Source organism: Schistosoma mansoni, chromosome 1, assembly GCF_000237925.1.
Source record: "Schistosoma mansoni strain Puerto Rico chromosome 1, complete genome".
Lineage (NCBI taxonomy): Eukaryota > Metazoa > Platyhelminthes > Trematoda > Strigeidida > Schistosomatidae > Schistosoma > Schistosoma mansoni.
This window is the reverse complement of record NC_031495.1, coordinates 56,952,793-56,969,963: the sequence shown is the minus strand read 5'-3', so window position 1 is coordinate 56,969,963 and position 17,171 is coordinate 56,952,793. Positions and strand designations below refer to the sequence as shown.

The window sequence follows — 17,171 nt, the reverse complement described above, 5'->3', positions numbered from 1 at the left end:
ATAACAGGGGAGAGAATAATTGTTATCTTGACAGCGGTAGTTAAAGAACTTGGGAAAAGGCTGATAAACAACCTCACTTTGTTTACATAATCTTTGCTAAAAACTTTTGGTTGATATTGGTTTTGGAGTGTTTATTAATGAAATATCCTCTCTCTCTCACATGTACATTTGGAATGCCTCAATAATACTTCGTATATGAAGTTGAGTACTGAGATTTTGTCAACCTCATACTCTTTGTCTTCTAAATAAGACAATCCTAAGCTTCAAGGTATTAAATTATTCTCCTACTTGACTACACTGTTCAATGGGTTTAACTCAACTGAATTCCTTCACATATCTAGTATTTTTCTTTCGACTGATCTATTAACATTGCTTCTGTGTGTTATTATTATGAATGTATGCATACATAACTACTATTATTGTTTACTTTCAAATAGCTGGAATGACTATTTAATATAAAGACGGTAGTTCATTGCTTTCAACTAATCAAATGCTAAAAAAATATAACTGACAGGTAAACTGGTTGGTTTTTAAGTGATATCATTTGTAAACCTGAGTCGTGCATGTATTACAAGTCATGATTATAAGAGGCCTGTTTATTAAAAACTCTGTAAACGTTATATAGTCTTAGTTGTCAATGAAATATTCCTGCATTCAATGTTCTCATGGTCGGTTATGGAGTATCATATGCTTTAGCTATTGGCTTCGTTTAAATATCCTTTCATCGTCCCCAACTAAAATTGAAATGAAGTGCTTTATAAAAATAAATAATCCTGTGATCAAAATAGGTTTGTAGTGTTTCTGTTATTTATATAACCTTCTTCAAGTTGTAGAGTCAGCATAGCAGTGTGATTAACCAAGCGAGAACAGCATTACAAAGGTTCAATACAGCCTTCTTTCGAGTTACTAACAAACTAAATGAATTCAAGATAACTCTCAACAACAGTTTCCAAGCCTTAAAGGATCTACTGAAAGAAGAAACAACTATGAAAGACAATTGGAAAAAAGCATTAACTTCAACGTGTCAGGAGGTGTTGGACTTCAAGGAACATCCTCATGGATGCTCATTGCTCAGGAGTCCTGTATCAGGGCGAAACGGCTGTATAGTGCTTCCAGGTTTTCAATGGTTGTCTAGCCTACATCGGCCCATAAATTCAACTATTAAAATAAATCTATAAATGGGTGTTATGTCAAAGTAGTTAAATTTATCGAAAGATTTACAAGTACTGAATAAGTTGGGTGTTGCACAAATCAGCAAAGTAGTCAGAAATTATCAAGGTATAGGGGTATGCAGTAGTTTTAGAAGTAATAAATAAATATACACAACCTGTTCTAAATACTTGTTGATTATTAAAGATCATTTCAGTGAATGTAAAGTGCTTTTTCAATTATTATGCAATTTATTTAGTAATAAGTAAATTTTAAGGTTTAGTGAATTCGCTGATTCCTGACTAAAATGAAAAACCATTGATTAGAACGATTAAGGTAACTATTGGTAGTTTCTAAGTTACTGAATCTATTTACGGGAATTCATTAGGTTTTTAAATGCATAAAGCTCACTATTAATTGTTAAATAAAAGATATACCTTTGAAGGCTTGTGGAATGTCAGTGATATTCTCTCTGTCAAGTAAATGACAAGCTATTGCACTGTTTGCAACCATTGCGCCTCTAAATCTCAAATCCCTTGGGACGTGCTCGGAAATACGAATATGTATTCCCACAGTTTTTCTAATGTATGTGCTTTGGCACGTACATGTAAATTGGTAAATGTAGTTGGAGTTACTGAGAAGAGAGGACCTGACAGTCTTTATTCATTTTTGTATTGTTTGTTTGAGTCTTTCCATCTGATATTTGAGACCGCAGTTGATCACCCTCTTATTGCCATATGTGTATCCTGTGCGTACTGCCCCGATATTGCCTTAAGTCACAAACATTATAAGCAATGATAGACGGTCATTTACAGTCTTTAACATCAAATGGGAAGTTTCAAACAAACAATGCAAAAATGAATTGAAACTTCATCACATTGTATAAGCTAGTGGCTATCTGGACTCAGTAGCTAAGTAGATAACACGATGGTGTTTAAAGCGAACGGTACTGGGTACTGAGTTCCCGCAATCCCCTTTTTGAAACTTATTGAACAGAAACTGTTGTCATTCTGACAAACTCCGCTGTATTTATTTTTGCGTTGGATGTGTCCTTGTAGTGCGCCGTCTGAATTTCGTTTGATCCCAATATCTAAGAAACGGAACTTACCTTCTACATCATGTTCCATGGTAAAATCTATTTCACTGTATGCTTCCTTGATTGCTGTTCGGGCTTTATTCCAATTCATAAAGGGCACCAATTGCGTGAGATTCCTGAAGATTCGCTCCCTGTTCATGTTTTCAAATCATTCAATTGTTTGGTAACAATCCGTTGCAGACCATCGAGAGAAACAACGAGATTAAAGATTTGAACACTGCTAGAACAATGGCTGCTTCCCTCATCAAATCTTTAAAGCTGTACATGCATGTAAAATACCTCCGTCAAAAAATCAACAACTTCACAAAATTCCAAATTGAATGCACCAAGGAATTTATCTCTAAACTCAAAACAGAATCCCTTACTTTTGATATTCTTACCGTTATACATTCATATACACATTCATACATCTACACTAAACACATACATACATACTCGCTAGTCAATTTTTTAAACCGGTCTTGTAAGTGTAACACAGAACAATGTTCAGAGTAGGTTAGGTCTGTTCTCAAAAGTAATCAATAGCTATTGTAAATCAATTACATGGGTTTATAATTTTCTGATTTAGATCCAGAGAATAATTGATTTCTTAGTTCGTACATCCTTACGTTTATCTAGCATTCATTTATCTTAATAATCATGAATATATATAATTTATTCCGCCACTTCATTTTACCTATTAATGAATAATATAATGATTCCCCTAGCCATAATTTGTATCAGTTTTCCATAAATAAAGATATTGAACGATACTTTGTCTGTTCAGATATTTGATACTCAGACTGTTATTTTAGGTGCTATACAATAGTTATGGTGTGAAGATTTGATACGGGAAACTTGATAGGTATAATAAACTAATTGATGCTTATTGTTATTATCGTCTCTTTATCATACAGAAAAAAACCCAGCAGAATGACCTCATTTGTCTAGCCAATTTCTTATTGATTTTTCTCATCTTTTTGTCTTGTAACTACAACGACTGATCTCTAAGTAGTGACCAATATCTTGTTTACTTACTCAGTAGTGCTGATTGAATTCTATTGGCCAAGTTGCCTTGTAGCCAATATCAAAGATTAGACAAACATGACATTGTCCGACTAGTCAGTGATCAGTCAATGTTAGTAGCTTAGACCTACAGGGGCTAAGTCGCGCCTTTTATAGCTCAGTAGAGACGTTATTCGTTAAAACTGGATAGCCTGTAGCTCTTCTAGAGTTACTGCCGGTCCCAAGCCCACACAAAGGAGGAGGGTTGGGCATGGGGTTGGCGACCCCATCCCGTAGAAAAGCTAACTCGCTAAAAAAACACTAACCAGAAAAAATAATTCAAACCATTTAAACTCTGACCTCCGAGTTGAAGAAAGAATTATGACGTCTCATGATGAAAGCCGAAATTCTTCGGAAGTCACGAGACCTATGCACCTTCTAACAACCAGAGCAACACTCTTTATAGGTACATGGAACGTCCGGACAATGTGGGAGACAGGGAAGACCAGTCAAATAGCAATGGAAATGAGGAGATACAAATTGACAGTACTCGGAATCAGCGAAACCCATTGGACACAAGCTGGACAACAAAGGCTATGTACAGGAGAGATGCTGCTATACTCTGGTCACGAAGAGAAAAATGCTCCCACACTCAGAGAGTTACTCTAATGCTGTCCAGAGAAGCACGAAATGCACTTGTAGGACGGAGATCTCATGGATTCAGGATAATTAAGACATCATTCAAAACAAAGAAGGAGGGGATCACAATGAATGTTATCCAATGTTATGCACCCACCAATGATAGCAACGACGATGATAAAGATCAGTTCTGTGAAAGGCTGCAATCAATTATAGCGAAGTGCTCACGAAAGGACCTCACCATCCTGATGGGAGATCTAAATGCTAAAGTTGGAGTGGACAACACAGGATATGAAGATGTAATTGGACGACATGGATTAGGAGAGAGAAATGAAAATGGGGAGAGACTTGCAAACCTATGTGCATTCAACAAGTTGATTATAGGCGGCACAATATTCCCACACAAGCGCATACACAAAGCTACATGTATCTCACCGGACCACACCACAGAGAACCAGATAGATCACATCTGTATCAACAAGAAATTCCGAAGATCAATGGAAGATGTGAGAACCCGGAGAGGAGCTGACATAGCTTCAGATCACCACCTGGTTGTGGCGAAGATGAGACTGAAGCTAAAGAAACACTGGACAACTGGACAAACAGCACTACAAAGGTTCAATACAGCGTTCCTTCGAGATACTGACAAGCTCCATGAATTCAAGATAACTCTCAACAACAGGTTCCAGGCTCTACAGGATCTACTGAAAGAACAAGAAACTACTTTGGAGGACAACTGGAAAGGGATAAAAGAAGCACTAACTTCAACGTGTCAGGAGGTTCTTGGTTCTAAGAAGAATCATCACAAGGAATGGATCTCTATGGGAACCCTGGACAAAATTCAAGAAAGGAAGAACAAGAAACTAGCAATTAACAACAGCCGAACACGAGCAGAGAAAGTCAAAGCACAAGCAGACTACGCAGAAGCAAACAGGGAAGTGAAGAAAAGCATTAAAGCCGACAAGCAGAAATACATAGGAGAACTAGCAACGGCGGCGCAAAAAGCTGCAAGAGAAGGGAATATGAAACAACTATATGATACAACGAAGAAATTAGCAGGGAGATATAGCAAACCAGAGAGACCAGTCAAGGACAAAGAAGGAAAGACAGTCACTGAGATTCAAGTACAGAGGAAAAGATGGGCAGAATACTTTGAGGAACTGCTGAATAGACCAGCCCCATTGAATCCACCGAACATCGAAGCAGCCCACACTGACCTTCCAATAGATGTCACTCCACCAACGATCGAAGAAGTCAAGATGGCCATCAGACAAATCAAAAGTGGGAAGGCGGCAGGACCTGACAATATACCAGCAGAAGCACTGAAGTCAGACATTGAAATAACTGCAAACATGCTTCACCTTCTATTCAAGAAGATTTGGGAAGAGGGACAAGTGCCAACGGACTGGAAAGAAGGATATCTCATCAAGATATCAAAGAAAGGAGATCTGAGCCAATGTGAGAACTACAGAGGCATCAGTTTGTTATCAGTACCAGGAAAAGTTTTCAACAGAGTGCTGCTGAATCGGATGAAAGACGCAGTAGACGCCGAACTTAGGGATCAACAGGCTGGATTCCGTAAGGATCGGTCGTGCACAGACCAGATTGCGACACTACGGATCATCGTTGAACAATCAGTTGATTGGAACTCATCACTATACGTCAACTTCATCGACTATGAGAAGGCGTTTGACAGCGTGGATAGGAGAACATTATGGAAACTTCTTCGACACTATGGAGTTCCTGAAAAGATTGTCAACATTATCCAAAACTCATACGATGGACTACAGTGCAAAGTCATGCATGGAGGACAGCTGACAGATTCATTTCCAGTAAGGACCGGAGTCAGACAAGGCTGTCTACTCTCCCCATTCCTCTTCCTTCTAGTGATTGACTGGATTATGAAGAATTCGACATCTGAGGGGAAATACGGAATACAATGGACTTCTCAGAATCAATTAGATGATTTGGACTTCTCAGATGACCAAGCCCTCCTCTCTCATACACACGAACAAATGCAGATGAAGACCGCAAATGTAGCAGCAGCCTCCGCATCGATAGGCCTCCACATTCACAAAGGAAAAAGCGAAATTCTCAAATGCAACACGGAGAACACCAACCCAATCACACTTGATGGCGAAACTCTGGAAGAGGTGGAAACATTCAAGTACCTGGGAAGCATCGTTGATAAACAAGGAGGATCTGATGCAGATGTAAAGGCGAGGATTGGCAAAGCATGGGCAGCATTTCTACAATTGAAGAACATATGGAACTCAAAACAACTCTCAACCAATTTCAAGGTCAGAATCTTTAATACGAACGTCAAGACAGTCTGTTCTACTGTACGGAGCTGAAACGTGGAGAACTACTACGACCATCATCAGGAAGGTACAAGTATTTATAAACAGTTGTCTACGCGAAATACTCAACATTCATTGGCCGGATACTATCAGCAACAGCGTTTTATGGGAGAGGACAAACCAGCTTCGAGCTGAAGAGGAAATTAGGAAAAGATGTTGGAAGTGGGTCGGACATACATTAAGGAAATCACCAATGTGCATCACGACTCAATCCCTAACTTGGAATCCGGAATGGAAGCGGAAAAGAGGAAGGCCAAAGAACACACTACGCCGGGAAATAGAAGCCGATATGAAAAGGATGAATGTTAACTGGAAAGAACTGGAAAGGAAGGCTCAGGACAGAGTTGGATGGAGAATGCTGGTGAGCGGCCTATGCTCCTCGACGAGGGGTAACAGGCGTAAGTAAGTAAGTAAGAAACGTTATTCGTTAAAACTGGATAGCCTTGGTCCCAATCTACCGGCCAACATCAGTTTCCTGAAGATTTCAGATACCCCTTGCTATGGCAAACCTTATTAATATGAAATATATAGATTTCCTGCCTACTATCTTAACCACTTACTATTGTCTCATAACTCTTGCGATTATCGTTATTTCCACTTGTTAATTATACTATACAATTTAAACGTAATAATTCAAGTCATGAAACGTTACTATTATCATTATTATTATTTGGTTATTTATTCTCTGAAGAAGTGACTTACACTTAGTCCCGAAATGTCAGAAAATCTAATTTTTCTACTCATTAGGATATTACAAATATATTATTTAATAATTAATTAATTATTATTAAAGTCAATCAGTTATTCACGCTAACTTGAATTCTGTCAGTAACTTTATATCTGAATTACCTCCAATATTGTTGTACTATCTATTTGGATTTGAGCAAATAACGGAATTTTCATCCTTCTTTTATATCAACTAGAATTAACCGAAAATCTTGAGTTCTCTGTTTTATCGATAACAACTCAATCATATAGATCATTAAATTATTTATGATTGTTGAAATTTTACTATGCATTTTAAATACTAAATATACAATCATCTCAGTCACTTGTTTTCTTATCTTTTCCACTTACTAAATGTAATTTTTATATCCTATCAGTGATTGTCAAGATACCGGCTGTGAAGTCTCATACTAAGACTAATAGTTCACCATTCCCACCAGTTTTCTATGGTGACCCAACTGATGTTATCCCTTACTAAAGCCACTTAACAAAAGGGTTTAGTTCCCCTTAAAGTCATCTCTAAATTAATGTTTGCTCGAATAGTTCACGTTTAGTACAAAATATGCTGTAAATATTTTCATGTTCTATTTGCTTATCGGTTTCTTTTTATATCTTCCTTTTTTCAGCCTGATACATCCAGTTTACTCCTACCTGAGAATGTAGCTAGTGGTAGTTCTCAACCACTTCGAACTGGTTCATTACCTTCTACTAATGGGGTTAACCCTATCAGTTGTGGTGGATATGACGCTGGTGGACGTAGTATGATTAGCGGTCTAAGCGGTATGATTGGTACATCAAAAGATGATACATGTCCCAGTATAGATCCATCTGTTGCTGTCAATTCGAATACAGGTGCATTTTCGTGGTCAGACAGTGGAGATAATACACTGGCACGAATATTTGAGTTTCTTGGCGTATCACCAAATCAAGTGTTCAATAGTCAAAATCTAATCTCCATCGGTAATAATAATGTTCCAGGTGTTGGTTCTTCAGGTTCATCTGCATTGTCTGCTTCAGGATTAGGCGTTTTAGATAAAGCTAAAGCTGGATCTAAAAGTCATATAAGTGGGGCTAATGTTATCTCACCAGAATCACTTAGTACTCCTCATACTGGCGGTATTGTTACAGGGGGTTTAAGTGGTGGTGTTGCTGCTGGTAGTATTGGCCACCTAGGTAATTCAACAATGAACATTTCGCCACATAATCTGGCACTTGCATTTGCTTATCTTTATCGTCGTCAAGAATGTCAATTCGCCTCTCTAACCAATCAACAATCACAGATATTTCAAGAACTTCGTGATGAATTATCTGTTATGCATAGTGAAACACTTAGTATTCAGTCTACACTGAATAATTTAACAACAGAATTAGAAGCTATTCGAGTTAGTTTGTATTTGTTATCAATTTTACTAATGTTATTCGACTGTTTATTATCATTACTATAGATTGTATTTGTGTTTATTTATTTTGTTTTATTGTTCATGTGACATTGTTTTTCGACATTACTTGCCTCCTGATAGTTATGTTTTTTTTCAACTAATGATCAAGATATTCTGGTGGCATTTTTTATATAATAGTATAGTAGTATATTTTAATTGATTTAAATAGTGAGATAATGAGTAACCATACTACTATCTATAGCTGGTTTCATTCCCCATCATTGTTCATGGACAGGTACTCTTTTTAAAATAAGATATCGTATGCTGTCTTTACATCTCTATTGTCATATTGATACATCAAAAGTAATGTACTGAATGGATTTCTATGGTCTGAAGCATTTAAAGTACATCACTTCACTTTCCCTGCTATCACTTGCCTAAACGACAAGTATCTGGAAAAAGTCCCCATTAATTTTTACGTCATTGTTTACTGTTTCATAATCGATGCCAGAAGTATCAGTCTTTTTCTTGTCATAAAATCTCGATTGTCTTAATAGCTTATTACTTGGTTTTTCAATTTCTGCACTGATCATCATTGTAAGAAGAAACTTAAAAGAGGTCAATAAATGTACAAATCACCAGCATCTAAGAAATTCTGAATGCTTCTTTTAATCACCTTGATACATATCTTATATTAGCTACAATGCGATAAGATGCTGACTCATTACATCACTTTCCTTTTGAATCCATAAATGATTGTTTCATACCTAACTATCAAGGTCACTGTTATTGTTGTTGGTTATTTTATTTGTGTAACACAAAAATAGGAAAGAATGTAGAGGTGAATAACTTAGTTTGTTCCTCTCCTCACAAAAATACAAAAAAAAACACAGTAAATGTTACCTTCGTACTTGTTATATCCCTTGGATTGACTGTTTCCTTTCCCAATTATGTATGTTTGCACACACATATGCACCTATGGGTGCATGACATTATCACCTGCCTTAAAATGTACACACTGATGTTTTTCTGTACTTAACATAAACATTGTTATTTTCCTTCTTTTCGTATTTATTTATTTATTTTCATCTCTTTCTAATAGAAACGATATAATAAATATTATTCCATATATATTTTTATTGTGTGATTGTTGGTTTCAATAATTTTTTTAAAATTATATTTTTCATTGTTCATTAGTGAAAATGAATTTATAGGAAAAGGTAACAACTGTATATCCAGATTATGCTGAAAAAAAACGGCTAATTAAAGGTACTATCAGTGTAATTCACTCATTATTTTATACATCTTAATAAAAGACATAACAATTGTAGTTTTTAGTATTTACAACAGAAAAATTCAAACCTTAGATATAATCATTATATGTGAAAAATTATATTTGAAATAGTCTCAGCGATTAAAATTTAAATAATTCCAACGTTTCGTCCAACTAGCTTGTCTGGACTTCTTCAGGGAAATAATCAAAATCATCAAAGAAATATATATATATATATATATATATATAGTGTTTTTTTAACAATTACATCAAAATCTTTACTACGTTAATCCGATCATATTTTGATGTCGAATTTTGTAAACAGGATAATATGAGTCAGTTGAATGAGAATCAAGTGAAAAGTTCAACGATGTGAAATAAAAGGAGATTGGATGAATTGTGTGTGTGTATGTATGTGTAAGATGAGTTATTAATGAATGATATTCAGTGTTGACATGTTTCTATGTGAGTAAAAATAAGAATAAAAGTGCAAATTGAAGGTTGAAAAGTTGTTTCTTAATCATCGAATTGCAAGTAAAAGTGAGAATCATCAAGTACATAATTGTAATGCTAAACATAACTCATATTGATTTCAGTCATAATAACGATTCATGTGAAACAAACAGGTTGAATAAAGGAAGGGTCAAATTACTTGTCGATGAATATTTGCCAAATGGTTGCTAGCTGAATACCATCCTTTCTGTTTAGGCTGTTTTTATTCACCCATATATACGGCGCTTCTGCTGTCAATCTTTCTTTATGAGTGTTGAAACCTTTCTAAAGTATTTTGGCCCCTTCAAAATTAATCATGTGTCCTGTTTCTAACGCGTGTAACGTTATTGCAGACTTATTCTCAAGTTTCCTTATGTCAACTGAAGTTTTGGGAACATTTTTTAAACACTATTTGTGTTCCTTCAACCTTACATTCAATTGTCTGGATGTTTCTCCAATATAAGCTGCATTACAATCATGACAATCGATCTCATATACAATATTTTGTTGTTCTTCTTTTGGTAACCTATCCTTAACTTTCACCAATGACGATCTTATAGTGTCACATATCCGAAAATACACTCTTGTATCACGCTTGTTTAAGATCCGTTTGATTTCTTCCGATGTTTCATTACGGTATGGGATATAATGTCGTACCCGATAGACAACTTAATAGCTACCTGGACTCAGTAGTTTAGTGGATGTGTTTGTATGATTCACAAGTGAACATGTCTCGACTAGATAGAATCCATTTTATGGAAATTATAGTATGTCAAACTGTTAGTCAGGTTTCGACGGCTGTCTCGATCGAACAGTAAACAGGAAATCAGATGTTGTCAATTACTACAGAGGCTTTTTTTCGCCCCTCATTATCATCTTCGTCTCAGTGAGATCAAGAAAGCACTAAATAACTGTTTTGTCATAGTGTGGGGTTTTTCAGCGGTTCGCATCTATGACCCCTCTCTCGCTGAGGATCAAACCCATTATGGCTTTCAGGTCTGGCTGCAAGAGCTTTATATTAAGACCACTAAGTTGCCATCTAAAAGTATACACGTCTAATTTTAATTAATTTGCTATATTGCACAATCATTTTCATTTGTGTTCGATGGATAACTTCCTCACACCCGACAAGATTGTACTCCAATGAACATAGCTTTTCATTAGAACTTCGGGGATCTCCTCGCGAAGTTAGTCAGACCAATTTTATTAGCTAACTGACTGACAGACTAATTTTATGCATTCATTTAAATGATAATGATGGTAACAACTTTAACACATAGTTTCGACCTTCCTCTCCTTTTTTATTTTAGCGTGATGCAACCACAAAAGCCGAGTTACAGAATCAAAAACTAACCGATGCCAGTTCACGTATTGAACGATTGGATGCTATAGCTGAAGAATCTCGACAAGCTTTACCACATGAATTAGCAGCTATACGTAATGAATTTCATGATTCCTTATATTCAGTTGAATATCAAGTGACTACAAAAATACGCGATCTAAGTGATAATATTACAAGTATTAATAATAAGGTTGGTGTTTGTTTGTTATTTCTCTGCATTATGTGAAATAAGATTAAATCCATGTAATTTTATTGAATCCATTTTTTTAGTGTAAATTTTCTTTTTAAGCCGGCTTTTTTAATTTGATAGGTAATATTAAATGATGATTTTTGTAGTGATAGAACGTGATTAGAGTTGACCATGTTCAAAAGTTGAGCGATCAACTAATTGACTTCCATTTGGCTTTAAATAATCGTATAGGATTCACCTATTATGTTATCCGTAATTGCTTAGCAATCAGAAGTTGTTTTCATTTCAGATTGATTTTTTTTCTAAAGCTTTTTATCTTGACGGCTTATAATAATCAATGAACACGTTATTATTAAATCGTATATATAAATTGTGTGGAGTGTCGTTTTTTCCTTCTAACTCTGTTACATCTTGTTGATATAACGTTTTTGCAGTGGTAGCCGAAACCATTACATTAATAGTAAGGTTTAAATTATCTCGTTGTTGACATGGAGGACTGGATTTTAAATTAGCGTTTATTGAGATAAACTCATCCTGTTCGGATTAGCCTCGCTATAACCATATTAACAATTTTATAGAGTAAATGAACTTGCACAGACTGACCACTGGTCCGCAGTGTCAGCAACAGGATAATTCAAACCCATACTAATACTGGTCTAAAAAGTCTACCCATTGTATGAGTTAGTGGTTATCTGTACTCATTAGGTCAGTAAATAATACAGTAGATGTTTAGCGACTAAAGTTACTGGGTTTGAGACCCGGTATGAATGTTAACATCAGGATGTGGCTCAGTCAGTCAGCAACAATGTAGAACTTCGTACGTACGTACATCAGTTCAGGTTGCCATACCACATTAGCACAGAGATACAATTGTCGATTCAAATCCCATAGTGGTAGAAGTAGTAAGAGTATAAGCAGTAATCTGAAAGATTAGGGTTTGAAGATGTTATTCAAGGAGTATATTCCAGTGAAATAAATTTGGAAAGAGGAAAAAGATAAACACATGAATTTAGAAGATTAGAATTTGGAAGAACACAAAGAATGAATGCACCTTCTCCTTCGCAAACAATTTTGAGCCACGTCATTCAAGGTCTCTAACCATCGGTTGTTGTCATCTCGCGGATCCCAACCAGGTAGTCTACACCTACCAACATGGCTCAGTCCACTTGTCAGTGACTTCATGGATTTGTGCCACGGTTTGGTCTGACCGCCCCTAGCTTTCCTCCAACCTACTCCTACACCATGAAACATTGCACGTCGGGGCAGTCGGTGGTTGGGCATACGTAACACATGTCCCAGACATCTTAACTGATGAAGTTTCACTACTTCATCAATCAATTTGCCATCCTTACCTAGAACCCGTTTCTTAACGACTGCATTACTTACTCGGTGGTCTTAGGATATATGAGCAATGCTTCGAAGACACCTATGATCGAATACTAGTAGCCTACGAATATCCTGTACTCTTATCGGCCATGTTTCGCTGCTATAAAGTAGGACGGACCGAACTACTACACAGTAAACCCGTTCTTTGGTTGCTAGACGGATATCTCGCCTACGCCATAAATGACGCAAGTTGGCGAAAGCTAGTCGAGTCTTCTGTATCCGTGTTGAGATTTCGTCACACACCAGACCACAAGGGCTGATGAGACTCCCAAGATAAGTGAAGCGGTCGACACGCTCAGCTGCTTTACTCCCTATCATTAATTCAGAGTAAATTTAACGGACGCATCTCAAACAGAATAAAACGTGCTTTCTGAAATCCACGTCTAATCATATTCCATCCGTTTCGTGAAACTATTATATTTCAATTCTTGAATGAATTCTTCTAGAATATATTCTGCTCCCGTTGACTGTATTGATTTTTAATGAATTTATCAACTGAACTTTTGTCACAAGAAAAGAGTTTTTTCATATTTATCAAACTTCATGGATTATTTATAGTATTTAGAAAAATAACTGTCCACACGTTATACATACCTAATGACTGAAGCATTGAAATTTCATATCTTTCACCATAACATTAGTAGCCAGATGGTAGTTCAATCTACGTTACTTTCAAAAACTGAATACTATATCCTATCGGTTGAATAATTTAAAAGCTATAGATCCTATTCCATGTGTATACATTATTGAATTATGCTAGATTCAAAAATTAAAGCTACGTATCACACTTCTCCTTAGTCACTCGTTAACTCTAAATCGGAGTTCATGATGGAAACTATTTTAAAGATTAGGCGATCGAAAAAGATTATCTCCAAACAATATCAACTTCATATTAATAATTGATCTATAAACTTAACTATCTTTTAAAATACGATTAAGATTTAATTTCTGAATAAAAAGAAACTAATCTTATCAGATAAACAATTTTAATTCGTTGATAATTTATTACCTTTTACTTATTTATAATAATTATCATTTGAGTTATAATTTAAATTAATTAATTTTAACTAAATGAATATTAAGGTCAATTTTTTTTTCTTCATTTCGATAGGTAAGCATGATTGAAAAACCTCATGATCAATCCAATACACTTGAATCACATGGTACAGAATTAGATCGTATTCGTCGTAAAGTTTTACACTATTTAACTGATTTATGTGTGTCATTCTTCGCACTAGTTACTATGCTACTTCAAGTGCTTATACGTTGTTTAAATCTGGGCGCTGTTCTAACGGAAAATAGGTATATTTTATTGTTTTAAAGAATTATTTTTAACAATTTGTAATACACTTTGGTTTTGTTATAACATATCATAGTCAAAAAAAGTTCGAATTGTCTTGTTAATATTCTTGACTAAATCTTCACTGGTCCTTGTTGTCTTGTACATCGCGTTTGGATTGCTTCGACATAGCCATTTAGTAAAAGCTCGTGATTCCAATCAGATTCAACAATCTCTACAACTCCTTACCGACAATTAGCATGTGCTCACTAGTGACTAACTTCGGGAAATTCCTGGAATCCTAGTGAGAAGCCGTGACTAGTGGGGCCAAACTGTGCCGGCTGTAAGACAGTCACCTACCAAGAGCAATGGAAATTGGTCGAAGTTAGACATTCACACTTCTGGATCCCAACTCAGTATTATAGAAGTCAAGCGTCCGCATGCATGTTCATGGATGCACACTACCGAGTCCTATGCTAGAACGAAACGGCCTTCCAGCACATCCAGGTTTCTAATGTTGGCCTTAGATCTATCGGTTCATGATTCCAGTGTAATTCAAAACAGTCGGATTATGTGTCTTCCACTCGTGTTTCTTCCTATTCGTGACTCTTCAGATTAATGTACCTTCATCCCAATGTTGATGTTCACTCTGGGACTTAAACATGATACCTTTCGTTTCCTACACACTACGCGTTATCCACGGGACCAGCTAGTTCAGATAGCCGTTAACCTGTACAACGGTGTTAACGTCACGGCTGAACTTCAGGCATATCCAGCTAACATGTCGCAAATAAAACGAAATAGTCGTTCAAAATTCCACTGCTAACTAAAATATATCTATTCTGTTGGCTTGGTAATTCTAAAATGTTCAAAATTCTTATTTCATACACACTTTTCACAAATTAATATATTTGGTTAAATGGTTCAAATTATCTTTTCTTGTGTTGTAAGTAGTTATTCGATGTTTACAATTTCCGTCATCAACAATTGGGTGTACCTATCACCCTTATAGAAATCCAATTTATTCATATGACAGGGAAATAGTTTTTATCTCTATTTTGGAATAAGGATCTATATTTCGCTCATATTGTCTTTGGTATCCATATTTTACAATAGTAACCAAATTCTCATCTTACCATAATAATAACAACAAAAAGATCCCGTATAATCTCATCTTGGTCTATTTATTTATTTGAACACACAAACATTGATACAAGGGGGCAATAAATACATATTCTCTACACGATAGCGATGAAGCCAGTAGTAGCTATCATTGGTTTGCGTGAGGGCCGTGTTACTGCCTGCATGCACAAACCAAAGCAATTGGTTTTCTTAGAGAGCCCCACCAAGAGCCTTTGGTTTGGAATGAGGGTTTTCTAACTCCCCTGGGTTGACCATCCGTGTCCACCAACCCGGATAAAGTACCGGAATTCTCTTTTCACCCTCCCAATTTCGTAAGACTCCCGCTTCGAGAAGGCAGTGAGCAGGACTTTCCTGTTAGTGGCTGTATACTCGTGGTCATGTGGGGGCATTTCGAGAGGGAGAGCATACTCTCCCTATCCTCGGTCATACCAGGGCATTTAAGTGACTAGCTACATCAACTTCACAACTCTTGTTATATATCTCATTGATTGATGTTATTGAATTTGTTTTCGAAATACCATAGCATGTCATCAGTTTATAATTTCCACCCTATTGATTTATGCAATAGACCATCGTTTCTATTCTAAATTTGTTTAATTAATTGTATATTTGTTCATTCACTTTCATCTGTTTTGTTTTTTCGTATAGGAAACTTGCTGTTTGCTTTTCCATGACATTGTTAGCTAGTTGTTTGCTTGTATATACATCGGATCCTATTATTTTATGGCTCAGGGAAGATGATACCATTACAAATCCGGCTACAACAACAACAACCATACATCGAAGATCTCAATACTGGAGAAATATACTTATTGCTATCCTGTCATTTTTTCGAAGTTTTTCCCGTGAAATGACTTGAACCAATATTTTGATTTATCTAATGCACGCTTGTCTTGTCTCCTTTATTCAATGGTTCTCTTCACCTAAAGGTTTATTGTCTTTCATGGCAATTACCTGGTGCTTCATTATATATATATATGAGTATTCTTGTTTACTGAGATTAGTGTTATTTATGCTTCCTTAAAAAGCATGATGGATTTCTATCATTATTCACACATATTTATACATGAAACAAATCTATCATGACAAGTGTTCTATAAAAATGCTTTATCTGAAGGCTTAATTCTATTTTAAACCATCTCATTGATTAGTTGAATAGAATTTATTTATCAGTAATAACTGATCAACAGCATTATTTGATCTTGCCCTGACACAGTCTTATTTACAATTATTCACTTATTTTATTTATTTTCCCATGAAATTTTCTATTGAGTTACCTCATTGTAAAAATGTGTTTTTACTTTTAAGTGTTTTTTTTTAAATTGCTATTGCATCTTCATTAGCCTATTTTTTAACCTTTCGACTTATTCATTATGTTCCTATGTAGTTTTTCTTCTTATTATGGACATTGTTCTGCTCACACCCGGTTTTGTCTATCTACCCCCTGTTATGCACTGTTACACTGTGGATTGGGTACTGATGTCCGATGTGTACTCTGCTTGTTCTTGAGAGTTTTCTGAATCAACTAAATATTCTAATTATATTAACAGAATAATCTAATTTCTTTTATTCATCTCATGTCGATTTTCGTGGAACAAAATTTATGTTATTATGATATCAATCCATTGCTGTATTTTGTAACACTTTCCTATGAATACCGTTACAAACTAATGTTGTTTATCATTATCATTCAATATTACTTTTTAAAATCTCGTCATATACGTATTATCTCT

General features: G+C 35.7%; 1 protein-coding gene across 2 annotated transcripts in view; it reads left to right on the top strand.

Annotated features, from left to right (window-relative positions):
- Smp_159150.1 (hypothetical protein) overlaps window positions 1-17,171 on the top strand; it is a gene marked incomplete at both ends in the record, with an annotated part of 64,772 nt that extends 47,601 nt beyond the window's left edge. The window contains 4 exons of one of the 2 annotated variants that reach the window (XM_018794962.1): window positions 7,581-8,336; window positions 11,409-11,630; window positions 14,128-14,318; window positions 16,087-17,171. In XM_018794962.1, coding sequence (XP_018649321.1) covers window positions 7,581-8,336; window positions 11,409-11,630; window positions 14,128-14,318; window positions 16,087-16,297 — 1,380 coding nt within the window. The remainder of the gene's footprint in view (window positions 1-7,580; window positions 8,337-11,408; window positions 11,631-14,127; window positions 14,319-16,086) is intronic. The other variant, XM_018794961.1, reaches the window with a different exon arrangement.